Source organism: Neocloeon triangulifer, unplaced genomic scaffold (assembly GCF_031216515.1).
Source record: "Neocloeon triangulifer isolate White Clay Creek 2 clone unplaced genomic scaffold, ASM3121651v1 ptg000014l, whole genome shotgun sequence".
In the NCBI taxonomy this organism is placed as follows: Eukaryota; Metazoa; Arthropoda; class Insecta; order Ephemeroptera; family Baetidae; genus Neocloeon; species Neocloeon triangulifer.
Window position 1 is genome coordinate 26,723,097 of NW_026775556.1, and position 25,612 is coordinate 26,748,708.

General features: G+C 38.1%; 4 protein-coding genes across 5 annotated transcripts; 3 read left to right on the forward strand and 1 right to left on the reverse strand.

Annotated features, from left to right (window-relative positions):
- Positions 1-154: 154 nt before the first annotated feature.
- Positions 155-5,424, forward strand: LOC132199722 (fibronectin type III domain-containing protein). Its single transcript, XM_059624658.1, has 7 exons — positions 155-639; positions 708-857; positions 989-1,264; positions 1,408-1,586; positions 1,886-2,015; positions 2,066-2,209; positions 2,329-5,424. Exons 2-7 carry the CDS (start codon positions 758-760, stop codon positions 2,487-2,489), a joined length of 990 nt encoding a protein of 329 aa, XP_059480641.1. The 5' UTR covers positions 155-639; positions 708-757; the 3' UTR covers positions 2,490-5,424.
- Positions 5,425-6,153: 729 nt separating this feature from the next.
- Positions 6,154-9,784, forward strand: LOC132199720 (uncharacterized). Its single transcript, XM_059624657.1, has 8 exons — positions 6,154-6,196; positions 6,588-6,848; positions 6,908-7,137; positions 7,253-7,409; positions 7,465-7,654; positions 7,709-8,480; positions 8,545-8,796; positions 8,850-9,784. The coding sequence occupies exons 2-8, from the start codon at positions 6,588-6,590 to the stop codon at positions 9,655-9,657; spliced, it is 2,670 nt and encodes an 889-aa protein (XP_059480640.1). The 5' UTR covers positions 6,154-6,196; the 3' UTR covers positions 9,658-9,784.
- Positions 9,785-10,296: 512 nt separating this feature from the next.
- On the forward strand, positions 10,297-18,168 carry LOC132200412 (tRNA (uracil-5-)-methyltransferase homolog A-like). Its single transcript, XM_059625856.1, has 10 exons — positions 10,297-10,428; positions 11,467-11,780; positions 11,834-12,004; positions 12,180-12,326; positions 12,383-12,575; positions 12,662-12,789; positions 13,338-13,588; positions 13,647-13,881; positions 13,962-14,154; positions 14,211-18,168. Exons 2-10 carry the CDS (start codon positions 11,475-11,477, stop codon positions 14,945-14,947), a joined length of 2,361 nt encoding a protein of 786 aa, XP_059481839.1. The 5' UTR covers positions 10,297-10,428; positions 11,467-11,474; the 3' UTR covers positions 14,948-18,168.
- A 77-nt stretch (positions 18,169-18,245) lies between these two features.
- On the reverse strand, positions 18,246-25,315 carry LOC132201632 (arfGAP with SH3 domain, ANK repeat and PH domain-containing protein). Of its 2 annotated transcripts, none has more exons than XM_059627939.1 (18): positions 25,063-25,315; positions 24,750-24,879; positions 23,993-24,065; positions 23,157-23,305; positions 22,736-22,990; positions 22,587-22,672; positions 22,365-22,524; positions 22,042-22,312; positions 21,767-21,988; positions 21,493-21,712; positions 21,138-21,318; positions 20,807-21,076; positions 20,634-20,753; positions 20,530-20,584; positions 19,397-19,648; positions 19,110-19,333; positions 18,945-19,001; positions 18,246-18,606 (listed from the first exon to the last, which is right to left on the reverse strand). In XM_059627939.1, exons 2-18 carry the CDS (start codon positions 24,873-24,875, stop codon positions 18,400-18,402), a joined length of 2,928 nt encoding a protein of 975 aa, XP_059483922.1. In that variant the 5' UTR covers positions 24,876-24,879; positions 25,063-25,315; the 3' UTR covers positions 18,246-18,399. The 2 variants fall into 2 exon arrangements, with proteins under 2 accessions (XP_059483922.1, XP_059483921.1); XM_059627938.1 differs by having other exon boundaries at positions 19,397-19,687; positions 20,374-20,584.
- Between the last annotated feature and the right edge of the window lie 297 nt (positions 25,316-25,612).

Below are 25,612 nucleotides of genomic sequence, written 5' to 3' on the forward strand. Positions count from 1 at the left end.
GACTCTCGTATTTTGCTATTGATTTCCTCCCCCACCACTACTTTTTTTAAAAGGGCTGTTGCGGCTTGGTTGCGGCAGGTGTTTTGGGCTGGGAGTGGCCTTGTAGTGCGTTACATCTGGCCAAGGTCATTGACTGAATGTTGCCATATTCTTTTTGCACATTAGAGGCGGGGGTGGGACCGACGGAGAATTTTGCAAAAACAAGCGCCCGCATACAACAAAACAAGCGTTTTGTCGATGTGCAAAAAAGTTTGAGCTTAATTATCTGAAGATTTTCTTTCGTACATAATTGAAGAAGAATGGATTTTCTAAGCTGTCGAGCAGGTTTGCTTTGAAGGCGAACGAGTGATGAGGCCGCGGTCATAAACATTCATGACGAAAAGATTTTTCATCGATTGACCCGCGGATGACCCAACTAGATTGCTCCCTTCCGTGGTCGGTCTGTTTCTGGGCGTAACTTTTCCGCCCCAGTCCTTAAATAACCACAAAAGCAGTTCCTTTCGAATTCGATTTTTGCATGCTATCGTCGAGCGAACATGACTCCTTCGTGTTGTGCCACCCCAGTCGACCCCGTCACCAGCACAACCCTCGCAAGTGCCCGAACCGACTCTAGAATTTAGGGTAATGAAGAGCGATAAGGTGAGTTGTTTTCCTGCGAAATTAAATAAAATTCCTTTAAAAACGCGAATGAAATTTCATCTGCGCAGAGCCTTTTTCAAGAAAATTCTCCGGAGAAGAAAAACCAGTCTTGGATCCAATGAAGCGCCCTTGTACGTCTGCAGTGATCAGTGCCCTTGAGACATCAACATGCCGAAGTGTGCAAGTTCTGCTCTTGATCTCGGCCTTCTTCCACAGTTGTATGTGTTTTAAAATTTAATTATATTCATAAAAATATTTTCATAAATTATTTAATTAAAAAAATTATTTGGAACTAAAAATTATATATTTTTTTTTAATAAAAAAATAAAATTTTTTATTTTAATTGTAGATCATGCTTTGGAGAAAATTCACCAACTCACAGCAGACCTCGGTCAAAACTTGACCCTTCCGTGCAAAGACCCAGGTGACGACGAGACTTTCAACTCAGCAAACGTCGAGTGGATTTTCGAAGGCACTTCCGTCAAGGGCAAAAGACAGAGCAACCGTATCAGGCCAGATGGGAGTCTTGCCTTGGTACAACTGCGGGTGGAAGACGCAGGCATTTACGAGTGTTCCGTTGAACCTGATGTTGCAGCCAGAAATAGATTTAGGGTCAATGTGCGAAGTAAGATCAATATTCATTATATTTTCTCCAAACACAATCAATTGAACTAAACTTATCATAAAATTATTATTTTTATCAAAAAAGATAACAATTGAATTAAATTCTTGCAAATTAGAAATTAAAATGGAATAACAAAATTACAGCTCCGCCTCCAGCGTTGGTGAATGTTTCTGTCGAGCCGTCTTCAGTGCTGGCATTGTTACTCTGGAGTGTCTCTGATGACGGAGGCTACCCAGTTCTGCATTTTGAAGGTCGTTTCAAACTAAAGTATGAAAAAGATATCTGGCACCCAATCACCCCAAAAAACATAGCGCCCAATGTGGTAGGTGAAAATTTAGACCTAAGCCCATAGCACGCCCAAAACCGACCTTGTTTGTGATTAAACCTTAATTTGGTCAATTGATAATAAATATTAATAGAATTCCACAAACAGCCTTGACTGTTTTAGAAACTTTAGAATTAACTTGAAACTGATTTTCCCTTTAATGCTTTTAAATCTTGAAAAGCCTCTCATGACCCTCATGCTTACTAACTTGCTGATGTTTACAAAATAAAAACTTAAAAAAAAAAGAAAAGAATAGTGCTTGTGGCTGCAATTTCTAACTTGCATCCTGCACGCAGCGCCAAATTGATGTCTACCACCTCCATCCAAACTCAACTTATGTGTTCCAAATTTGGGCTACCAACCAACTTGGGCCAGGGGAACCTACTGAAAGGGTGGCTAAGACCCGTCATGATGAGGAAGAGATTGGTATGTTTGGTTCGGCACAAGAATCACGAGGCTGATTTATGAAATTCCAGAGCTCGCCAAACTGCTGCTGGAGGGAGCCGAAACTTTTGATACTCGGATTTGGGTTGGAGCCGTTGTGATTGTGATGGGTACTCTGGCCATGTTGGCTGGCGGAACATTTTATTTGCTGTACAAAGAATGCAAATTCTCATCGCGTAAGTAAATTTTAAAATGCAAGTTTGCAAATTAATCATTTGAACTTGAACACAATAATCAATAAGATTAATTTTTATTTTATTATTTGGCAAAAAATATAACGAGCTATTTTTTTCAGTTTTCAGTGATGATGACGACGATGAGGTGATAGAGCTGGTGCCGAACATTATTTTAAACCCAGCCTATTACGTCGAGCCACTGGAACTGGACGAGAATTTCAACGACCACTTTGCAATGCGAATGAACAATAACACTGTCATTCAGCCGGTGCGTGTTTGACCCTTCAGCCACCTTCGGAGCGGTAATTGGTGATTTGCTGTAAGTTGATTGAAAAACAATTTAGAAACGCGCCGTACTTGTTCAATTGCTGTATTTGCGTGAATTTAGAAAGAGACGAGCCAGGATAGCGCAAGCAAGCAGATCAAGCAAGGTTGTAAAAAAAATATTGTTTGCCTATCAAAGAGACGAAACCGATAAGACTTAAGAGCAACAACTGCGCTAATAATTATGTTTCTAGCAGTTTTAAAATGCTTCTTAGTGCAGACGAAAACGTAAAACTGGAAATTAGGATATAAAACTGATTGTGCGTAAATTAGGTAATAACGTAATTTAGAGGCAAAACGCCCCAAGGTGTTCGAGACGCAACAGACGCGAAAATAATAATTTTTGCCTGGTCCTGTTTTCCTCGATCCAGCAGGTGATACTCAAAAGCAGTTCCGTAAAATGCCTTTATGAAGTTCAGGGAGAGTTTTGTCAAGTTAAAAAAAAAGAGAAAAGGTTAGCTGCTGATTATTTTCGAACATTAATTTCTGCAAATCTAGAGTTCATTTTCTGATTTTTGAGAATTTTTTAATATTTAAAATTTAGCAAACAAATTTAGTTGACATAACATTTTTTAAATTATTTTGTATTTTCATGCCTCTGAAAATTTGCAATAGTTGCACATATCGTACATACTTAGATTGCAGCATCAATTTTAAATGTTGATTGAAAAGTACTTAATTGGAATGAGTGTTAGGGCCGCCCTGAACAAATTTTCGCGTCTTGGGGCATTTGCAGTTACACACCCTGTTGAGCTGTCAGTGTTAGGAGTAGCCATACGTGAATGTAATTTGTGTAGAGTTATGATGTCTGTGTCATAACATTTGACTTAAATACTGTCTGTGGGATTTTAAAATTGTCGAGGCCACTCGACAAGCTTGATGTCTCAACGCTACGTAACTATTTCTCTTTACTTTCCTACCCAAGAGTGATATTAATGCTTCTGAGGAAGCCTGATCTAATCTATGCCAACTTGCCGAACAACGTTTTCTTACAAATAAGTGCATTTTTCTTTTCCTTTTGCTCAATATTTGTAATTCTGGTTCAAATGATTTTTTCGCATTTTTTTTTCTAACCTACGAAATGTTGAATGTTGTTGCAACTCTTATACTTCACACATAGAAAAATTAAGGTGGCCATTTCCCAGCTCTGCAATTAAACATGCTCATCCCACATTTTTTATCCCGCTGCGAAAAATGACGTTAGAAAGCCCCTGAGTTTTTGTGCTGCACAACAAACTGGGGTTTCCAAGCTCAAAGTACCAATGTGATGAAGCTAGGATATTTTAAACAATCTTTTTGAGTGCTTCAAAATGTTCAAAACCGCAGTCAGCATAGGTGCTGTTGGCCTATGGACTTGTTAAGATGGAACTGCCTCTTGAAAACAAAATAGCCGAAGTAGCTGGTTAGGCGCCGCAACTGCCCCCACGCTCCCCATCTTGTGTTTAGTGCTGAGCATAAACTTAATTTATTGTTCCTTGCAGATATAATCACGCTGAAATATGCAAATTCGTTGGCTTATTTCAATTAACAAAATTGTTAATATCAAAATTATAATTTTAATCTCTTCATTGCAGAATATATTGTTTATTACTTTTTTTAATGCCTGAAAAGTCTGATATAAACAAATAAAACATTACGAACAACTACTAGAATTGGATGCCCCAATTCTGACCATGAAAGTCTGGGAATAAATGAGCAATAATAATTTGAAAAATTTTGGTCATGCATAGAATCGTCTCCAAACAAGTGCAGGAGTTTTTTGCTTTCACTTATTTCATCTGAAAACTTGTGCTGTGTAAAAATATTTGAAAATTCGCAAAAAAAAAAAAATATCAGAAAAAGTAAATAATTTGGATTGTCTCCACTAATATGCATAATTATATTAGTTTCATAATTATTATAATATGTTTCTTTTTTTACTTTTTATTTCGTGTCGCTCAACATTTGAAATTTTGAGCATGTTCAAATATTTGCACACAAACAACATCAATACGCGGAGCGCGCTAACGATAGTTAAAAAAAATGCTTCAGTCTTTAAGTCTCGCATTCTTTTTTAATAGTTGCTCATAAGCGGAGCTGGATTATTTTATAGCAAAAATAACAAACGTTTGCTTTTATTTCAGAACCAGTTAAAAAATAAATATTTAACTACTTTTTTATAAAATGGTGATAAAATTTTCAGCATTTTTTTAATTTTTTTGAGATTTCAAATAATTTGTCCTTTTGGTCGCAAGCAGAAAATATTAAAAAGCATTTTTACAAATTAAGCAATTTTTAAGGTGGGCAATGCTCGTTTAAGTTTCATCACAAAATAATCATTTGATGTAAGAATAATGATAGTAAAAATGATTTGCTGTCATATCAAGGCGCCTTAACGTAGCAAAGGATGTATTTTTATGTGCTTGAAAAAAAGTAATCAACGTAGAGCTATTTGTATGACTCAATACGCAGCTAGCGCTCATTTGATTCATGATCAACTCACTATGTCATTCCTCATCAGATTAAAATAAACGAAAATTTCATTGGTACGAAAAAACATCAGCAATATGTGATATTTGTTGAATTGTGTGTTCAGCACGGGCAATGCATTAATTTAATGTTAAATTTGTATGATAGCGGTAGAGGTGGAATCGAAACGAGATGATCATGCTTTTTAGTCAAACGAAAAGACTTTTTGCATCACGGCTGCGATCATTTATTTAAAAAAAACAAAAATGCGCGGCAAAGCAAACTGAGAAATGGTTGTTATTCGAAAGCAAAATTGATGTATGTACTTGCAGCTCTTTTGTCAACGAGGATTGTACTGATTGTGAGCAAAAATGTGAATAATATTAAATTTGGAAGACCCATGTGTATCTAATATTGGTGTTTTTTAATTAATTTCTAGCAAATTCATTTTTTTTTTGTTAATTTTTTATTTAATACAATTTTTTAAGTCAGTCAGATAATATTGTATTTAGATTTGAACAGATTAAAAAAAAATTAAAATAATTGATGGAAAAGCACACAAATATGTAGCAGATGTGATTAAAATATTTGTTTGATTGAAAACAGATTGAAAAAAGATTAAACATAAATGAAGCGAACTTTAAACTTTTTTATAATAATATAAATTTTTTGGGTAATTTATTTGAAAGTATCAACAAAAATTAAAAGTTATTTATTTTTATGTTATATAAGTTAAATAAGACAGAAATTAAGCGATTTTAAAGTTTTTTTTTAATTCAAATTTTTTGGTACAATTATATTTTAAATTATAGCAAAATAAAAAAATTAATAGCGTACGTTATTTACATTATATATTTAATTGAAAAAAGACAATAGATAAAAAAAAAAAAATGAAGCGAATTTTAAAATTTTTTTTTTTTTTATCATAAGATTATTTTTGGTATTATTTTTTTTTTAAATATGCAAAAAAATTAAAAGTCTCCAGTTAAAAATAAATATAATATAAATAAAATTGCTTTATATTCGAACATAATTAATAATTTATAATTAACAATTACAAATTTATCACACGCTTTCACTCTCGCGATTTAATTATTATTGCCTTTTCTTGAACCTCCTTGAGCACTTGAATCGTGATACAAAAACATCTGATCAGCGATCGCAGTGTTTTGGTTGCGTGCTCGGGTGGCGTGTGGTCGATTTCATTGGGAAAAAGTGAGATTTTGAATATCCACTGATGTCCTTTCAGGACTAAATTTTGCACACAGGTACGCGATTCTTCAAGGTGGAGGTTGCAACTTTTCCAACTCTATCGATTCGCACTTAAAAATGGTGTGCAAAAAATATGGTACGAGTTTGTCCAGTTTGGTATGCCATGGGCAAAATACTTGTCTACACCACTCCCGATAGCTGCGTATAAAAGAATAAAAAAATATTTTTGAATTTGAATTTTCAGCGAAAGAAATATAATATTTAAATGGTAAAAATTGTGGTTTTAAACTTATTTTATTATTAAATTCATAAAAAAAATTAAATGACAAAATGCAAACGTTGTTTATTTGTTTTGAACTATTCTGGTAATTTATTATTATTATTTTTATTTTAGATGGCTCAAAATCAAGAGCAGCTGTACTCGCAGCTATTGGTTCGTCTTCGGTCACATTCCTACAAAGATGTCATAGACGCGTTGTCCGACATCCGGGCGCTGCTGCAACACAAGTCCCCTGTGGAACTGGCCACAAGTCTCAGGGTCGTCGGAATCACAAAAATTTTAATCAAGATTATTCAAAAGAAGTACAGCAGAATCATGGGTCTTGCCCTGAGCATTTTGAGCACCTGTGCGTTGGAGTTGGAGACAAGAATTTTGGTAGCTTTTACTGAATTAATATGCAAATATACGAAAACAGAATGATTATTTTTTTTCAGCTTCTGAGGACTGGAGTTCCAAAGCTGTTGATGAAAATTAAAGATGAAATTTCAAGTGAATCAGTCCATTGCAGAGTGTGTCGTTTCATCGGGAATCTCGGCTCTCTGCCTGCTGCCTCCATGGAATTTCATGCTTTTGGAGCTGTGCCCTTTTTAATGAAAATCATTGACGGCGGTGAAAGCAATAAGAACTCAGCCGAAACCAAGCAAATGGCCATCAGAGCGTTGAGGTATTTTCTTAATTAACAAAATTGCATTTTTTAAATAACCTCTGCTATGTTTAAAAAAAAATTAAATAGGGAATTATAAGTTTTTTTTTTATATACTATTTTAATAATTCAACAGAGTGCTTGGAGACACCAGAGAGCATAGAGCTGAGCTTCTAAGGCAGGAAGTTGCCAAGCAAATTGCAGAACACCTGGTTTCCGACGACGAGCAGCTGATTCGATGCACTTTGAAGACTTTGAATGCATTTTGTGCAACCACTGATGGTGCTCTGCAAGTAAAAAGTTTTTCTTCTCTCTTTACCACTTTTTAATTTTTTTTTATTTAATCAGGTTATGTCCTCACGTTCGGGACAAGGATTTGAGAATTTGGTGCGCATAGCCAAGTCTGGTCCTCACTCCGAGCATGCCATATCGTGCATTTGCAATATGGCAAATGTCGAAGCGGTTCGACCCGATTTGGGAAAGGTCGGTGCAATCTCTGTTATATTTGACGAGTTGAAAAAAAATGGATCCAAATCAGGTAATTTATTTCTGTCAAAAAAAAGTACCTTTAAACTATTTATATTTACACTAGAACCGAGAGCACTCATCACCGCCCTTGACCATTTTTGCCACGAATGCGTCAACCGAATCCGAATCAAAGACAACAACCATTTTCCCGACTTGTTGGACCTTTTCCGAAGCACCAAGTTTATTCACCTTCACGACATAATCCTCAGAGCCATGGGACGTTACTTGTATGACGAAAAGTGTCTCATGTTGATGGTGGAAAATGGTCTTGTCAAGGTGCTGGTGTGCAAAGTGCGGCAGTACATCCGGACACTCGCCCCAGTCATTCACTGCTTCCGGCCCGAGCAAATCGTTGTTGTCGACAGTGACTCGGACATTGAAAAGTCACCGATGCAGTCGCCCAGTCCAAGCCAGTCACCCAACTACTATGGTCCTTCTAGTCCCTCAACAAGCTCCTTCCGCTTCTCACCCCTGCGGAGTCCCTCCGAGCCGAGCATCAGTGGATGGAGCCCTGCATACAGTTCATCGTCTCTTGCTGATAATGAGAATGAAACTTATTCTCCAGTTTATGATGAAAATAGCGATGACGAGGAAGACGAATATTTGGCACTCCTAGGCTCAGACGACGAGGATAGTACCTCAGTTGAAAGGAGTCGAGTAGAGTCTCGACATCCGTACATAACCAGTATTTTCAAAATGCTCCACCGTATATCCATGTACGATTGGTCCATTCCCGAACTAGTTTCTCCAAGGCTAGTGAACACGATGATGGCCTACTTAATTGTTGGAGAAATGTATTCTCCGGAAGTATCGTCGACCTTGTGCAATATTGTCAGGTATTTTTTTTTTTTTGCCAGATTTTATTCAATTTGATATAATCATAAATTTTTTACTTGCCAGGAGACAAGAGTTCCTCCTTCCGCTAATTCGTCAGAGATTTTCAATTCTGGTGTACAACAAACTAGGAGTCTGGAAACACAACGGAGACTGCAATATCTGCCGCAAAAAAGAATCGACGGCAAAGAAAATTTTATCAGAAATGGTTACCATGACCGACTCATTATGCTCAAGAGGAGAGTTGTCCTACCTTCTCCAGAAAGGCTCGCACAGTGAGAAAATCTGCGTCGCGCTATCCATTCCATACATCATAAGGTTTTGTCATGTAATTTAATAATTGTTCATTTATGAAAATATAATTCTTACAGGTCTGTGAATAACTTCCAAGAGCTTCTCTTCAGTAAAGAGCAAGAGGGACTTTCTCTGATTCTGGACCTCATCAACGACCCGACAGAAATGTCCGCAGCCATTCAGTCGCTCTCCGTTCTGTCAAAAATCTTCCAGCTCAAACCCACCTCACCTGCCCCAGTGCAAACCACAATGCTCCTTTTCGACAGCTACACTCCACAACCAACTCAGCCAACTAACATCGTCACCTTTAAATTGGACGACGACTCTCTTGTCAAGGCTGACAAAGACGCACTGGGCGACGCTTCCGAGTATTTCACCTCCATGTTTTGTGGTGGTTTCAGAGAGTCCAGGGAAAATGTTGTGCGGCTCAAAGAGACCAGCAAAGCGAGTTTGATTTTGCTCCTCCTCTACTCGAAAAGCTATGTCAGCGACTGCGAGTTGACCGTCACCAAGCCCGAGGTCACCGACGTTCTCGATCTGCTGATAATCGCCAACAAGTTTCTCATCTTGGATCTCAGCAGCAAACTGAGAGACTATCTGAAGATTAATTACTACAACGCTGAAGACTTGGCACCCATAATTTTGTGGTGCCATGAGAAGATAGACCTGAACTTGGAGGACGAGGTCGAAGGGATTTATAATGATGCCTGTGCCTTCCTGTTATCCGCGAAAATCAACTTGCAGCAGCGCATACAAGTTTTCAAGGCGATTCTCAGAAATCAGCCCTTGTGGGAAAGACTGCGGGATAGCATTTACACTACGCTGTGGACCACCCTGAAAACTAAATTCCAACCTGATATACCTCTGCAATTGTTCATTAATTGAGTAAAGAGCGCCAATTTAAGTCATTTTTTGACTTTTTGATATATAAATTTCTGGTTTTTCTTCTCTGTAAATTTGCTACACAAAATATTCTGAACTGCTCGCTTATAATTTTATTATTTCTTTTGAATGTGGATGATTTAACAGATTTTGAAAAAAATATATATATATATATATATATATATATTCATTATTTATTTATTCTCCATTTAATTACACGAATTAAAATTCAAGTTGATAAAAATGAAAAATTTAATTCACGCCTGCAGCCTGTTCAGAGTCTTTGCTGTTTTTAATAACAATTAAATCTTTCAAGCACCCTTCGCGATTTTATTTTTGGCGCCACTCCTTAAGGGGAACGAGTGCGAAACTCCGCCCCTTCTTCGCTTCCGAATCAAAACAAATGGGTGACTGTCGTGTTTTGTCTGGCCCGAGTGCGCAGGGCGTGGGGCACCTCGAGGGGAAGACGAGCATGCACAGACGAGTTGATACAGTGCATCGACCCCTGGTATGTGTCAACTCCGGTCTGTTTACCAGTCGCTGAGTTAGAATTGCGTCCACCAATCAGAGTGGGGCTTTCGCGCAGAAACCGCTCGCCATTGGTCGGCTCGGGGATTTTACTTTTGGGATGGGAGGCAGCATCGGGAGAAGAAAAGCAATCACCCGACTACGATCAAATGTCCGTAGTTAGGCGCTAGGGCGACACAAAATGCAGTGCCGAGACTGAACCGATGCGTTTTTATCCAATTTGCATTCGAGAGTGAATATTCGTGGGTGAGTAGGAACGTCGGGACGCGACCAAAAGATTCTTCTCCCTCTTTTCAGACGAATTCGAATTCAAAACGAGTCATTCGGGTGAAAATTTCAGAGAAAATGCTTCTCAAACATCGCGGCATTGAGCCGAGAATCAACGTGCTGGGCTCGCACGCCGCTCAGAAAATGGCAAAATTCGGCCGATTGTCGGTGCAAAGGTTCGAGGGATGAATGAAACTTGCGTTGCTTACGTCCCCGAATAGCGATAGAATTGCAGAAAGACGCAATTCCGAATGATTGAGGTCGCTTTTTGCGCGAGGACGCCGACCGTGCATCATTCAATGTAGCCGCACAAGGGCGGCGGATGTGTTCATTGATTTTGTAAGGGAATGCAGTCGGGGTAAAAATGGCTGCATCCGAGTACAATGCATTTCCAACTTTCTCGATCGGGAGCGTCGCCGCGCCCTTGCATTCATTGGGGAATAATTATTTAATTATTATCGTGTTGAACCCGCCGAAAAGCTGGAAAATGTTGACCAAGCGTGTTTTCCGAGTTGAGGGGATTTTTCGTGACTGATTCGAATAAACGCATTTTGTTTTTCTAGAAGGGAGTTTTGTGTTCGACAAACTTCTAGCAGAATTTTATTTAATTAAGTTTTTTAAATTATATGACTTTTTTATGAATGCAAATTAATATATAGGCTGATTTATACTTTTTATCAGTTGAAAAGTGTCACTAAAATTTTGAAAGAGAAAATCTATTTATAGAATTGGGATCTGATAAGGCGGCAATAAGCAATAAAGATTATCTTTTTTCTCCGCTGAATCACTTCACCTTTAATAAAAACAGCAATCCTTTTTTATTATGTTACATTTTTTGTCACCAAAATAATTTTTAAGGACAAACAATAATAATTTTATTCCAAAATCAAACATTTTAAATAAGATTTAAAACTAAAATAAATATTAATGAGAGCATAAAATATTTTCCTTTTAAAAATTTTAAGTTCAACCATTTAATATTATTTGATTAATATTTGTGAATTTTTATTATTCCAGATGGCAAAATGAGTGACGTTATATCAGCAATAAGTTTGGACTCGCAGTTGGGCTCTCCAAATTTGACCGAGGATCTACTGCCGCACAGCGATTGCAGCAACAATGGCACTTGCAGCGACACAGCCTCGCAAAAGTCGGATGATAAGAGCAGCGTCAGCGGGGATCACATCGAGGACGCCTCGCCTCTGCTTCCGCAGCAGATGGATATTATAAAGCAAGATGCTGAAAGCGAAAGCACCACCTCCGATTATGAGGACTCGTCCGGCATGTATTATGTGCAGGTCAAGGGACTTCCGAGGTTCTACAGACTTGGGGTAAAAACTTGATCAGATTCAAATTATTGCTTTAACTGAAGTTTAAAAATCAGGAGCTGAAAAAACTGCTGACCGATGATCTGGGACTGACCAACTGCTCGGTCAGATCTCCGAGAAGGGCCAGTCCGTGGATCAGCTTGTGTTTCCAAACGAGAGACGAGCAGCAGCAGGCGTTGAACACACTCAATGGATACGACTGGAAAAAGAGGCACCTTACTGCTGAGGTAGTTAAGATTTAGAAGACAAATGAAGACTTGTGAATAAAAATAGTCTTTTATTTAATACTTTTGGAAAATTTATTAGTTCGCTTGAAGCCGTAGCAATTTTAAATTTATGTCTGAAATCTAAATTAAATTTTATAAAAATTTAACTGAAGTAGGAAATTTTTTCATTGTTCAGGTGTTGAAAACTGATCCTCTCAAGCGAAAGACGGATTCTGATATCGACGACGATGGCGAATTGAAGAAGCTTAAGGTGGATGTGCCAGTGGAGGAGCGGATCAAGATGGCCACAGTGCCCTTTTGGAATATTCCATACGAAGAACAGGTATGTCAACTGAAATGTTATGCACAAAATCCGTATTCAAAACGTTTCTCACTTAGCTTGTGAAAAAGAGAGCCGACATGGAGGCAGCTCTCGAGAAGCTGTGCAGCAATTTGGGCAGAAGTTACCCTGAGCTTAGCGGATGGGCTGAGCAGCAGGCCAAACAACACACCAATATGGCCTGTGAGCTAAGTGCCATTAAGCCCTCGCCTGTTACCGACGGGTACAGGAACAAGTGCGAATTTCGCATTGGTAGGTTTTTTTCGAAGGAAAAATCTTCAGTCTTTTTTCTGCTCTTAAGAGGCTTTGAACAAGAAAAATGTGCGCTCCACTTTTAGGGCTCCACCCTGAGACTAAAGAGCGTACTGTAGGCTTTCGTCTGGCCAGTTTTAAAGAAGGCTCGATGGGAGTTGGCCCTGTTTACTGCCTGCGGCACCTACCAGACCGCATGAAAGAGACGGTCAAGGTGAGGCATTTCTTCTTGGCTGCAAATTATATTTTCCTTGTGGCTTGGGATGTTTGCCACATGGAATGCTTCGGGCTACTTCAAGTGCACAGAAAAATAAGAAAAGAATTTCTCATGGGAAAATTGAAAAATTCACATTCTTTTAGCTTGCTTTGTTTCTTATTAACTTGTTAAAGCAACACAAGTTATTTAAAATCAGTGGCAGATTAAGATTTTAATTATAAACAATGCCACTGGTTTCTGCAATTAAATTTTTGGAATATTTAAAAAAAAAATGTTTCAAATTATGCGATGAAAAATGAAATTTTGATCTAAAATTAAAATTAATCATTTCACTGCACATATGAGATTAATGCTGAAAAATGTTGGCGCTTTTGGTAAAAAATTCTTCTGTAGAGATTATAATATTATAATCTTTCCTTTACTTCCCATTGTTCCTTCCATTTTGACCATTTTGTTGAAATATCATTTTAATTGGTCCATCTTTTAATTTTTTTAACCATGTATTTATTTGTTGGGTAAGTTATGCTTATTAAAACTAATTTTAGGCCTTCGAAAAATATGTTCGGACCTCGTCTCTGAGCCCATTTGTGCCAGAAACACACGAAGGTCATTGGCGTCAAGTTACCGTGAGAGTTTCATCCCGTGGCGATGTTCTTCTGCTTGCTGTCATCCATCCACAGAATCTGACCGAAGACCAGCTTGAGGCAGTCAAGGCTGATCTGAGGGATTACTTTGAGACTGGTGCCGGACGCGAGTGCAATCTGACGGCCCTCTTTTTCCAGACGTTTGTCGAGAAGTAAAGAATTTTATTAAAAAAAAATGGCGTTTTTCCTAATGAAAATATTTGTATCAAGGCAAGAGGGAGTGAGTGCTCCGCCAGTGCAACATCTCATGGGCCAGCAATATCTGAAGGAGAAACTGATGGGGCTTGAGTTCCGTGTGTCCGCTGACGCATACTTCCAAGTCAACACAGCCGGTGCTCAAGAGCTGTATGCAGCAGTTGCAGAATTGTCTAATTGCGACCCTCAGAAAACCACTTTGTTGGATATCTGCTGCTCGGCTGGAGGCATCGGACTGTCACTTGCAAAGGTGAGAATTTAAAAATAGTTATTGTTTGTATGTATACTAATTTTCAATCTTTTTATTATTTTTATAATTATTTGTTTTAGCAATGCAAGCAAGTTCTTGGCATCGAGTGTGTGGCTCAAGGTGTTGAAGACGCCAGATACAATGCGTCATCAAACGGCATTGAAAACTGCGAATTCTTCTGTGGTCGTGCTGAGGATGTGCTGCCCACCTTGACGGACAAAATTACCGGATCCCAGGTTGTAGCAGTTGTTGACCCGCCCAGGGGTGGACTTCGTAAGTTTGATTTACATTTTTGACTTGCATTCTTTTACAAATTGTTTTTCCTGCAGACAAGAAAATTGTGAACGAGCTGCGTAAGATGGAGAACGTCAAGCGACTGATCTACGTCTCGACAAATCCAAAAATCGTCATCAAGAACTTCACAGACCTTTGCCGTCCTGGCAGCAAAGACGGAGCCAACTCCGTGTTCCTTCCCATCAAAGCCATCCCTGTTGACATATTTCCTCACACCACTCACTGCCAACTGGTGCTTTGCTTTGAGCGTGTCGATCTCAGCTCGTTGCCAGTGCGCAAGAAACTGCCGCCCCTGATCAAAAGTCTGGATTCGATGCGAGGTAACAACCGGGGCAGGGGCTTCTCCTTCCCCAATAACAAGCTGCGAGGCCAGTACCGCCAAGCCAACAACCCCTTCCTCCTGGCATATCAACAGGGTCTCAAGATGTGCCCTCCCCTGATCGAGGACCATCTCCGTAACTCTCCTGCTGCAGCGCCCGAGCTGCTGCCGCTCGTAAACCCTTTCTCCTTCCCGGAAATCATCTTTCCACCCAGAGCCCGCGGCTTTCCGCCGGCCCGCAGGATTTTCCCGTCTGCACTACCTCCAGGGATCAAGCGGGCCCACCCCGCCTCTTTCATTCAGATCCCGATGCCACCAAATCCGCTCGAGTCTCTGTTTCTGAGGCAGCAGTATTTTGATTTGTCAGCTGCTGCTGTCCCTCGACTTCCTGGCCAGCCCATGAGGGCAAGGGGAATGAGGCGAGGCTTCTCTCGACCCGCCCCTAAGAAGTGAATACGGCAGAAAAGATGCAAATCAGTCATCCCTCTTGCTAGTATTAGAGTTTTCCAAAGGCTTGAGCCGTCCACAGCTACCTTCAGACTGATAAATAAATTTTCTTGAAAGGTCCCTATCAAGACTAGATACTCTCAAAAGGAGTTTTAGGCCAAACTTGTATGTTTTTCAAGTCATCAGACCTTTATTTTCCTCTTAAAAGGAAGAAATAGTCCTTATCCGAATGCCATCACAACTCAATATTTGGGATGAACTCTTTGAACTCTTCCATGCCCCTCACTTGTCAAATTTTAGAATTTTATTTTGGGACCTTGCAGATTAAATATGCCAGCTGACTTTTCAATGCGATGGCACGACTGGCTCTCATGTTTAGAAATTCACTAAGAAAAATTGTGAACGGCTCAATCCTCTGGTTATTTCACAAATCAGGCAGACTGTGCTCGAAATAAGCAATTACAAGTATTTTGCACATTTGATTAAGTTAGTTTGTACGGCTAATATCCAGGTAAACGCCTATATATTTTTCACTTTCCGCGCAGAAATCATTGACCATCCATTTCATTTATTATATGATCTTCGAGTGCCATGAGTTATTTTACCAGCATCTCAAATTAAAGGCTTGGCTTTCAGCACTCAAATTAAATCTCAAAAGTTTTGATATTTACTGTGATAATTAAGCAATTTGTTTGAAGCACAGTCGCTGCTCAATCTATTGAAAGAAAGAAGGTTATTATTTTACGCAACCTTTGATTGTGAAAGAAAAGAAAACTATGGGCTTAGTGCAACGTGGATCATTAAACGACAGGCTGCATTTATCACACTCGACTAAAACACATGAACTGTGTTAAGCTTTGTAATGAGAGCTTTTATCACGGACTACTTAGTAATTTGCCAGCAATCTTTTGGCTGATTGATCACGAAAGAAATTTTCTACTTGAAAATCAAAGTCCTAGAACGATAAATCTGAGATACTGAATGTCAAATTCATTTTCAGTGAGTTTTCATTGCCATATCAGTTGCCAAAGTTTTCGACATTTATTTGACATCTGTGTGAATTTGTCCTGAAGTGTTTAGACCTCTCCAAAAGATTGAGTAGCCAAGGGAATTTTTCGAAAACTATACACGAAAGTCGCTTTTTGCAAGCTGATTTTGGACTTTGATATATCATGTGTACAATTATTATTTATCAGTTGATAAAAGTAACCATCATAAACTCTATAGACACTAGACCAACACACATTTTGCATAAATACTTGACTCGCAGTGTTAGCCGCTAAGGATTAAAAAATAAGTAACCAACTTTGAATGGAGTAACTTATGATAAGAGCCTTACAATTTAATCATAATAGTACTTACGGAAATGATCGATGGTAATTTTGTACTTTGCAAACACAAGGTAAAATCGAGAAACAGTGGATTCGATGTCAAATCAATGGTGTCCTCTCTGCAGTTCTATACCGTAACAATAATTGAATGTGCGTGTTCTTTGGAATCAAACATTTGTCGATTTTGGATAAAAACTTTTTGTAATAATTTTTGTACTTTTGTATAATGGGGGCATGCAAATTGTAGGAATGGTACATTGGCGGCTTTTTTACTCACTTTGTATAAAAAAATGTCATTTGTCATTTCGAGCAATTTTGAGATACCGATAAGTGTTCATACCGATTCAATAATAATTGTCGTTTTTTGTTTTTTAAATTATCCTTTTTTTGCAAAACGGGAGGATTACAATTGTCGATTCCCTTGTACCCATTCCACCATTTTCGTGTTGGTTGATTTTATTTCTTTTTTTGTCTTACAATTCTTAAAATGAGATCAAAATTTTAAATGGCGAATTTCTGGTGAAAAACGAACCAGAAAGTTCGATTTTTTAAGGCGCCACTTTGTAACTCGTTGCCTTCCGCTGCAATAAATTGCCGTTGGGAGTTACCCTAATATCATGTAGTGTCTCAGGACAAGATCGGTCCTGTCCTGAGATTGAATTCGCGTTAGCTAGTGATTGACAAAACCTCTCTTTATTTGTTCCTTTTAAAACCATATCGATTTTGGTGCCATCAGTTTCACTACAATTGGAATCGAATACTGCCAAGAATTATTAGTTTCTAAGCATTTTTAATATTAATATACAAAGAGATCTTTTTACTCGTATATATCTGTATGTTTACAATTAGTTCCCGTTGTGTCACAATAATATTTTTTTTTTCGTAAAATATAGGAGCGATTTGTGCACTTGCATTTTTTGTCAATAATTAAATTGCTAGTTGTAGGGTTTTCATTTAAAGTTAGTGGTGCCGTGTGTAATTTCTCTATTAATTCAAGTAGACATCTCAGATAGTATGATCAACTAATCTATGCAAACTAGGACTGCTGTTTTTAGTATTTATTTTGGTGTTTTTTTATTTTGAAGCATTGCCTTTGTCGAAAATAAACCATTTCACACAGCTCATTGGGCCAAATTTCTCTTTGACACTAATAATGACACTAACCATTTTGATAAATATGTATTGAAAAGCAGTGCATTCATGATTAATACCTACCCATATTTAATTTGTCTGATACCTCAAGCAAAGTAATTAAAATAATACGAACTATATATTTTCATAACATTTCAGGAAAAACGAAACTACTTCTTGTTTTCCTTTTTCTAAATGATTGGGTATTCAACAAATTGAAGCCATAATAATTCAAAATCACCGTCTGTAATTAAAATTTACGATAATTATATTTTGTATCCGCTTTGTAGAAATAAACTAAAACAAGAAGAAGCTTGTTCGTTTTCCAGAAGGATTAAGATTGATTATATATGTAGGAGACACAGGAGCCAAATTTAATGGGCAAAGACAGAGTATTTTGGAAATTTTGAACGAGTAACAAAATAATCGTGTGACTTTTGACAGATCTCCAGTGTCTAAAGTTCAGTTAGAATGCAGCTCCCCTGTAACATGATTGTGAAATTTATTGATTATTGCATTCGTCAAGTCCCAACAGTGTCAACAATTTGAGAGCTTTTGTTTCCTGCAGCGCTCTGACTATATGAACTGCCTGTAACATATTTGAAGACTGCGATGTGCTTTTTACATTAATTTTGATAAATTTACTATGTTAGCAGACACACAATTTGTTTGAACTGATGTAAGAAAATTGAATTTTTTATAATTGATGATAACTTTTCAGCTTTTCTGGAATGCTTAATGAATAAACTTGATTTTTATTTGTAACTTGCTTCGTTTAATTTCAAAAAAAATCCATCTTTTTTAAAGGAATAAGGAAGGAATCAAAGATTTATTTTAATACTTGGTAATTATATTATTATTAATTTATTGAGGAGACATCTATCTGAGGCTACAATGAGTATTATTTCCTATACAGGTAGGAGAGCCGTTTTGTGGCGTTTACATAATGTTGAGATCTATTTCATACTCCACTAGCAGGTTCGGGGGTGGTTCCCTCTATTCGAGGAACTTGACAAAGATAACTGGGAAAAGACCCCGTCGCGTAGGGTCGCCTTCTATGAAGCCCTCCATCCAAGACTCTTCTTCCGTCTCTTCCTTGGTGATAATGATGACCTCTCCTTCATCAAATGACAACTCGTCTGGTTGGTCCTGATCACAGCTGTACAGGGCTCGACATCGCCGTGCTTTGGATCCGTCGGCACGCTGTAATGGGCAGAAGAAATACGGCTGTGGACACCAATGTAACAAATTACACCAACATGCATAAATAAAAGAAGCAAAAAATAATTCATTAAAAAAATTAATGAGGCAGAATTAAAATGAAAATCTTACTCACTAGAAAATTTAAATACTAAAACAGGAAACGAAGGGTTACAAAAATTAAATAAAATTTACACTCCACTCCTGAAATTGGTTTCCAACTGTAAATTATTATTATAACTGCAACTCAGTCAAGCTCAAGTAAGAAAACTGAATGGAAAATAAAAGGTTTGCTATGCATTCATGCGCCAGAGCTAAAAGGTCTATTGAAAAGAATTTACCGTCGACAAATCATCCTCTTCCATACCACATTCAAGAGTACGCTTCTCTTTACGCTGCTGTTAGTGTGATCAAGCAAGTAAATAGATTTAGATATATATTAGATTTGGTCGTTGATAGTCTAGCACAGATACAGCATTTGAACACCCTGACATGAACAAACTCACCCTTCTAGGAGGCGGAACCGGGTTGCTCAAACCCGTATTTTGCAGCGTTTCTCCTGGTATGTTCTCATTCGAGCGTCCATTGGATAGGTTTTGCTGCTGGTTTGGCGTGGTTGGAGTTGGCGGCGGCGGGTTTTGGGGTCGCTGGACCCCAATTTTGTTTCCTTTGTCCCCAGTGGACTTTAAATGAGGAATTTCACCCATAGGTAAGACTAGCTTTGCCCCGACTGGAAAATAAATTGAATTCATAAGCAAATTTTGACAATATTAAAGTTAAACACAAATTTTACCTAAGTGAATCCCAGATGGCATCGATCCACTGTTGTTGATGCTCAGCGAATTGATGCTTTCAAAGTTGGTTCCGGAATCAAAAGTGGGCGACTTCTTGTGGTCTGCTCGACCGATATTCACAGACAAGGGCACAATGGGATCGGAAGGAGTTCGGCTGTGACTACTGGGAAGTGTACCATACACTTTGTGGATTACAGGTGGCAACGGTGCGGCTCTTTTCTTCAGAGATCCATGAAAGTTTGCAGAGGAGACTGAAATGAAGCGTTTCCAGTAAGCTGATTGTGGATAATCTACTTGAGCATAACAAAAAAAGCGTGCAGTTAATTATGGTTAACTGGATTGGAAATTAGACCTACTTTTTAATATTTAGACCACTCAACGAGTGAATTTTTTATTTTTGAAATCATGGTTTAAAATTTAGACCACTCGACGAGTGAATTTTTTATTTTTGAAATCATGGTTTAAAATTTAGACCACTCGACGAGTGAATTTTTTATTTTTGAAATCATGGTTTAAAATTTAGACCACTCGACGAGTGAATTTTTTATTTTTGAAATCATGGTTTAAAATTTAGACCACTCGACGAGTGAATTTTTTATTTTTGAAATCATGGTTTAAAATTTAGACCACTCGACGAGTGAATTTTTTATTTTTGAAATTATGGTTTAAAATTTAGACCACTCGACGAGTGAATTTTTTACTTTTGAAATCATGGATTAAAATTTAGACCACTCGACGAGTGAATTTTTTATTTTTGAAATCATGGTTTAAAATTTAGACCACTCGACGAGTGAATTTTTTATTTTTGAAATCATGGATTAAAATTTAGACCATTCGACGAGTGAATTTTTTATTTTTGAAATTAGGGATTAAAAATTTAGACCACTCGACGAGTGAATTTTTTACTTTTTTAACTAGGGTTTTTGAGCATAATTGAATTGGTTGGAAAAAGGAGCTTGTTGGGCAATCTGCTTACTTTCATGCTTACTACTGGTAATATTTGGTTTTCTGTTTTGGGGTGGTGGCGGAGGTGGCATTTGTCTAAATGAAGCATTGCTAGGGCTATCCAAAGAGGAAGAGTGCGACTGTGAAGGGGTTGTGCAAGTGTCTCCATCCTCATTAACGCCCCCACCTCCTGCAAAGCTTGGCGGTCTGGATCGAGACTTTTCGGGCGTGATGGCTCCAATCTATCATAAAAATAATTATCTTGTCTAATATGCATTTTGTAATATTTACTCTATCTTCAATGATGGTTTCGTCGTCAGAGAAGTCGGTAGATGCTTCGTCGTGCGACAAATTCCAATCAAAGTTGACATTGTCAAACAACACTTTTTGTTGTTGCATGGCCTGGGTCATCTGCAAGTTAAAAAATGAAATAATAATTCACAAGAAAAAAAAAATATAAAGACCAATTCCTCGCAGCCAGAATTTCCCATTTCGCGCGCAATGTCCAGAGGCGTCTTGTTTTCGTGGTTTCGTAGCTGCGGGTCTGCACCGCTCCTCAGAAGGAGCTTCATGCATTCGGGCCGTCGGTGCATGGCACAGTAGTGAAGAGCGGTGTTTCCGTCGTAAGTTGTCCGATTTAGCGATTCAGAGTTTTGCACCACAAAGTCAACTATGTGCAGCGTGTTTCCAAGCTCCTTTGCGACAGCCCAATGCAAAGCACTTTCACCGTTTCCCTTTATTTTTGATGAGGAAAATTAAAAGCTGAACTAAGAGTGAATTATTGCTCATTCTTACGCTAGTCGGAAGAGGGGCAGTGAAATCAGCACCCTCGGCAAAAACTTGAAGCAAGTGATGCAGCTGCCTATTTTCAAGAGCGTTTTCAAGCTCGCACATAACCTCCATTGTGTCCGAGCATGTATGAAGTGCAAATTTCTTATCCAAATATTTAGCACGAATAAATTCATTCCTCTCCTCCCTGAATCAAAGGAATTTTTCCGATAAAAATGAATGAAAATTAATAAATCTCAACTCAATAAAATTTCAGTAAAAAAATAATTTAAAAAATCTAAATATTTTTGGCTTTGATCTAAGTATTTTAACTAAGAAGAATATTTCTAAGACTTTAGTGAATCAAGATGAAAAAACTTACATTGTACTCGCTGCTGTTGGTTTGCTTCCACGAAGAGTGGCTTCCATCACATCATTGAACGCCGAGTTTGTCATGTGCCTTGCAAGCAGCAGTTGAGAAGTGCCAATGTTGTCCAGCGTCAGAGACTGTATCCGTGAAATGTGCACGCCCAAATCTCTGTGAATGCCGGAGCACTCGATGCAGACAATGATGCCAAAGTTTGTTGACAACCAAGTTGCATCTGCAAATAAAAAAATTTATATTTTTTTCATTTTTCAAAATAAAGAGGACTAACCATTTTGAGAGTTGCAGTCACAACACCGGTCGTTGCCCGGCATTTTTTGGATATAATGTATAATAGCCTGTTGCAACTCCAGGAGACTAGGGTTTATTTTGTCTGTCCGGCCACTGTCGCCAAACGCCTTCATCAGTGCTCCTTCCTTGCTGTTCACAAGCACAGACATCCAAGCAAACTGGTCGGCTTCATCCTCAGCTTGGAAGTGATACGTCCGATTGTCTAAAATTTTGGATATTTTTAAAACAGCCACAAATTTTACTATTTGTGTTTACATGATATCAAATCAAAGCATCTTTTGTCATCCGGCACCAGTTTGATTTGGCAGGTGAGGAGGTTTATTCGAGTTGGTTCTTTGCTCTCGTCCCCGTGACATATGTCAAGAAAACCATCCTTCACATGGCACCGCCGCTTCTGCCAAACCTTCCGCACCTTCCCCTCTGACTTTTTTAGAAGGTGGCCGACCCTTGAAAACCCATGCTGCTTATCCCCCTGCAGTTGGTGCAGGGAATAACCACTGCACAATGATGCTGCGCTTGATAAATACTAGAAACAAATATTTTATAGAGAATAATCCGTAGTTTATAAAAAGTCGTACGTCTTTATCGATTCCTGGGGCACTCCTGAGAAGATTCCTCAGCTCAACGAGTTGCCGCCTCTCCTCATCCTGCTTTTGACGGATCCTTTGAAGCTCCGTTGACAAAACTTGAATATAACTTCCAAAATGTTGTAAAGTTTCTAAACCGTCTTGAAAATACCTAGATCCAATTAAAAAAGTAATTAATAACAATTTATTGATGGTGAATTTTGTTTCAATTACTTTGTTTGTGCGTGATAATATTCAACAAGGTGTTGAAGAAGCTCGATTCCCTTTTTGGTTTTGATTTCATTAACTTTAATCAAGTACTAAAAAAAAAGGAATTTGTTAGCATTCGCAATACTTGCGGTTGTTAAGGAATTTTTTCTTACTTCACACATTTGCAGTTGGAACAACTTCCGCTCTTTCTCCATCTCATCAGCAACTTCCGCTGGGGTAACTTCAGTTCTGATAAGACCGGCCTCTTTGGCTTGCTGCTTCTTTTCTTTTTCGATTTTGCTATATTTCGCTTCGTAATCTTTGAGTGCTCGGTCGAAGGGCCGTTTCATGTCGCCCTTGACACCCTTGAGATCTCCCTTCAGCACCGAGTCCAGTGGAAACAGCACTATGTTGTTGAGATTCTTCATCTGCAATTCAATAAGGATCATAACAATTATTGACATTCAGAGGAAGTGGATGAATAAATTTTATATTGAGCGACGACCCGAATAAAATTAATTAAGCGTATGTGCTGATTTGTTGCGCAGAAATTGCATTGATTTAATAATAAAATATTCGAAAAAAATCTCTTACTAATGTTTTCATGAGGATGGAGAGTTCTTTGGTGACTACGGAGAATTTGATGAAGGCCGCGCTTATGTCTGGCTCTTGATCTTTTGTTAGAGATGTGCTGCCCAGTTTGTCCAAGGCCCGGTAGAAATACATTTCGTTGTCCACGTGTGCTGCGAAAAATATCGAAATTAATCAAGTGAAATGCTTGGAAAATTTAATTTGGAAATATCAATAAAATGTCAAGAGTAGAAAATAAATATAAAAGGGATCATCAATCACATTTCGCTTATTGCTCTCCTCAGCATCTCCGCAATGCGTCTGACCCGATGCCTGTCAACCCGTGACACAGAAACAAGAAGACACTCAAGATACTTGACCTCCAATAAAAATTCTGCTCATGCTTTGAATAAATAGCATGGGCATCGAAAAGGGAGATGGAAAATATATTTTATTGATTTCACAAAGAACAAAGTATTTGATCTCATGAAATTGTTAACTCGGAATAAAAAAAACCTTTAAAATTGGAATTTTTAGTATCTTTCAGCTTTTATAAATATAAAATTTCGAACCAAACAAAAGTTCCAAGGTTCATGATTCAAATTATTGAATTAAAGAAAATGATTAATTAAAATAATTAAATTGTTTCGCAAATAATACGTGACGATTTTATAAAAAGAAAAAATATGCAAGCTTTGCAAAAGTGAAGATGAAGAAGACTCTTGAAAGATTTTGGAGGCGCACAGCTCACAAGAAGTGTCATTGACTCTGCGGTAAGACACAAGGGCGGGATGTAAAAAGTTGGCGTTTTAGAAGATAAAAAATCTGACAAATAAAAGATTTTAACAAAATTTACTTACAATTTCCACTGTTGTAAATGGCTTTGACGGCCTTTTTCATCTGTGACAGACCTTCTCGATCGCCATCCAGTGTCTGAAAGTTTCCCACAAATTGAATTACAAAAAGTGAACTCCAATTAAAAAATAATTATTTGAATTCCAGAATAAAAAAAAGAAATAAATACAATTATATAAATAATTATGGTGTTTGAACTTCATTCTACTTTTCCTTGAATGAGGTTTTCTTTCAGTCGGTTACTTTTTTGAGGAAAAGTCAAAATTTAATTCAAAATAAATAGAAATATTTGCAAGAAGTGAAAGTAAAAATTTATGACCAATTTGACTCAAGTCAATACTCAGGCAACAATAAAACGAGGTCGCCCAATTTTGAATTATGGGAACCGTGAGAAGTAACAAATAACGGTGAATAATCAATAATTATCATTTAAACAAGAACTTAATATATGTGTTTTTCAATTTTGCTTTTTAACGTGTATTTTAAAGAAATTCCGCTTTAATTTGTTAACTATAAAAAAAATGCATTTCTATAAATTTAGTGATGCATAAAAGATAATTGCGCGGGAATCGAACGGTCGGACTGCGTAACTTCATTAATATTTTTTTTTCGATCGCAGCGTGCAGTTGACGTTTGTTTAATTAACTGTCACTTGGGAGTGGGAACAAAAGGCAACTTTGAGTGCAAACAAATTTCAGAGAGACGAGGCGTGAAATATTTGCCCAAATAAGTGGGGCAAACCAATAATTGACGGGTACACACCTCTTCCAGGACATTGATGGTCTGTCTGCACTGAGGCATCCGCGACACAAAGGTCGAGGTCGTTGGCGAGTTGTAGTCATCGCGAGTTTCGCTCAAAAACTCGCCGATTCCCAAGAGGCCAGGCATCTTGCTGCAGAGAAGGACGAGAGATTTGTTTAACAAAAAGTAGCCCCTGGCAAATATGTAAACATCCGAATGTGTGTCATAACGCGAGATTATTTACGATCGAGAGAGGAATGCGAGAGCAAATTAACAATCGCGAATGCACAGGGAGGGCGGCAAACGGAAATTGTTGTTATTTTCGTGTACGTACGGAGTTGTTTTGAGGATGAATTACTACGTTCGCAGCAGCAGCCAGGCAAGCGGTCTGTCTTTCTTTTGTTGTTCCAAATAATAATGCTGCGGCTGCTGCGCTGCTCCCTCTGCTGACTCCGCTCCAGTCGAGGGTCCTTGACGTGAGCTTGCCTCCTTCCTCCACTCCTTGGTCCAGAATACGGATAATCACTCCGATCTCGCCCGAGTTCGCATGTTTTCGCTGCAACGGCGGAGGAGGGGAGTGCAGGTCGGAGTTCAAAAACGTCAAAATCGGCGACGGCAGCGCCAAAACGGTGGTCACGACATTGCGGAAGGGGTTTTAAAGAAGGAGTTAGATTATTTAGTGCAATATTCAATTATAGTTCACCTCATCTAAAATAATTGTGTTTAATTACAAATAAATCATTAACAGTTAGAATTTTTAACAAATATTTTGCTCAATTTATGCTTAATTTGATTCTGTTTCCAGTAGAATTTGGGTGATTTTAAATCTCCTTTTTCAACTACACTAATTGCATACCGATCATTACCAAGGAGGTTTCATCGCT

Excerpts from the sequence above, each read along its gene's own strand:
- LOC132199722 (XM_059624658.1), top strand. The coding sequence starts at position 758 with ATGAAGCGCCCTTGTACGTCTGCAGTGATCAGTGCCCTTGAGACATCA. Across the intron at positions 858-988 it reads CTCGGCCTTCTTCCACAGTT|ATCATGCTTTGGAGAAAATT; the intron begins GTATGTGTTTTA and ends TTTTAATTGTAG. Across the intron at positions 1,265-1,407 it reads ATTTAGGGTCAATGTGCGAA|CTCCGCCTCCAGCGTTGGTG; the intron begins GTAAGATCAATA and ends ACAAAATTACAG.
- LOC132199720 (XM_059624657.1), top strand. The coding sequence starts at position 6,588 with ATGGCTCAAAATCAAGAGCAGCTGTACTCGCAGCTATTGGTTCGTCTT. Across the intron at positions 6,849-6,907 it reads AGTTGGAGACAAGAATTTTG|CTTCTGAGGACTGGAGTTCC; the intron begins GTAGCTTTTACT and ends ATTTTTTTTCAG. Across the intron at positions 7,410-7,464 it reads CCACTGATGGTGCTCTGCAA|GTTATGTCCTCACGTTCGGG; the intron begins GTAAAAAGTTTT and ends TTATTTAATCAG.
- LOC132200412 (XM_059625856.1), top strand. The coding sequence starts at position 11,475 with ATGAGTGACGTTATATCAGCAATAAGTTTGGACTCGCAGTTGGGCTCT. Across the intron at positions 12,790-13,337 it reads GCATGAAAGAGACGGTCAAG|GCCTTCGAAAAATATGTTCG; the intron begins GTGAGGCATTTC and ends AACTAATTTTAG. Across the intron at positions 13,589-13,646 it reads TTCCAGACGTTTGTCGAGAA|GCAAGAGGGAGTGAGTGCTC; the intron begins GTAAAGAATTTT and ends ATTTGTATCAAG.
- LOC132201632 (XM_059627938.1), bottom strand. The coding sequence starts at position 24,875 with ATGCCTGGCCTCTTGGGAATCGGCGAGTTTTTGAGCGAAACTCGCGAT. Across the intron at positions 22,991-23,156 it reads CCATCCTCATGAAAACATTA|ATGAAGAATCTCAACAACAT; the intron begins GTAAGAGATTTT and ends ATTGAATTGCAG. Across the intron at positions 21,319-21,492 it reads CCAACAGCAGCGAGTACAAT|GGAGGAGAGGAATGAATTTA; the intron begins GTAAGTTTTTTC and ends CCTTTGATTCAG.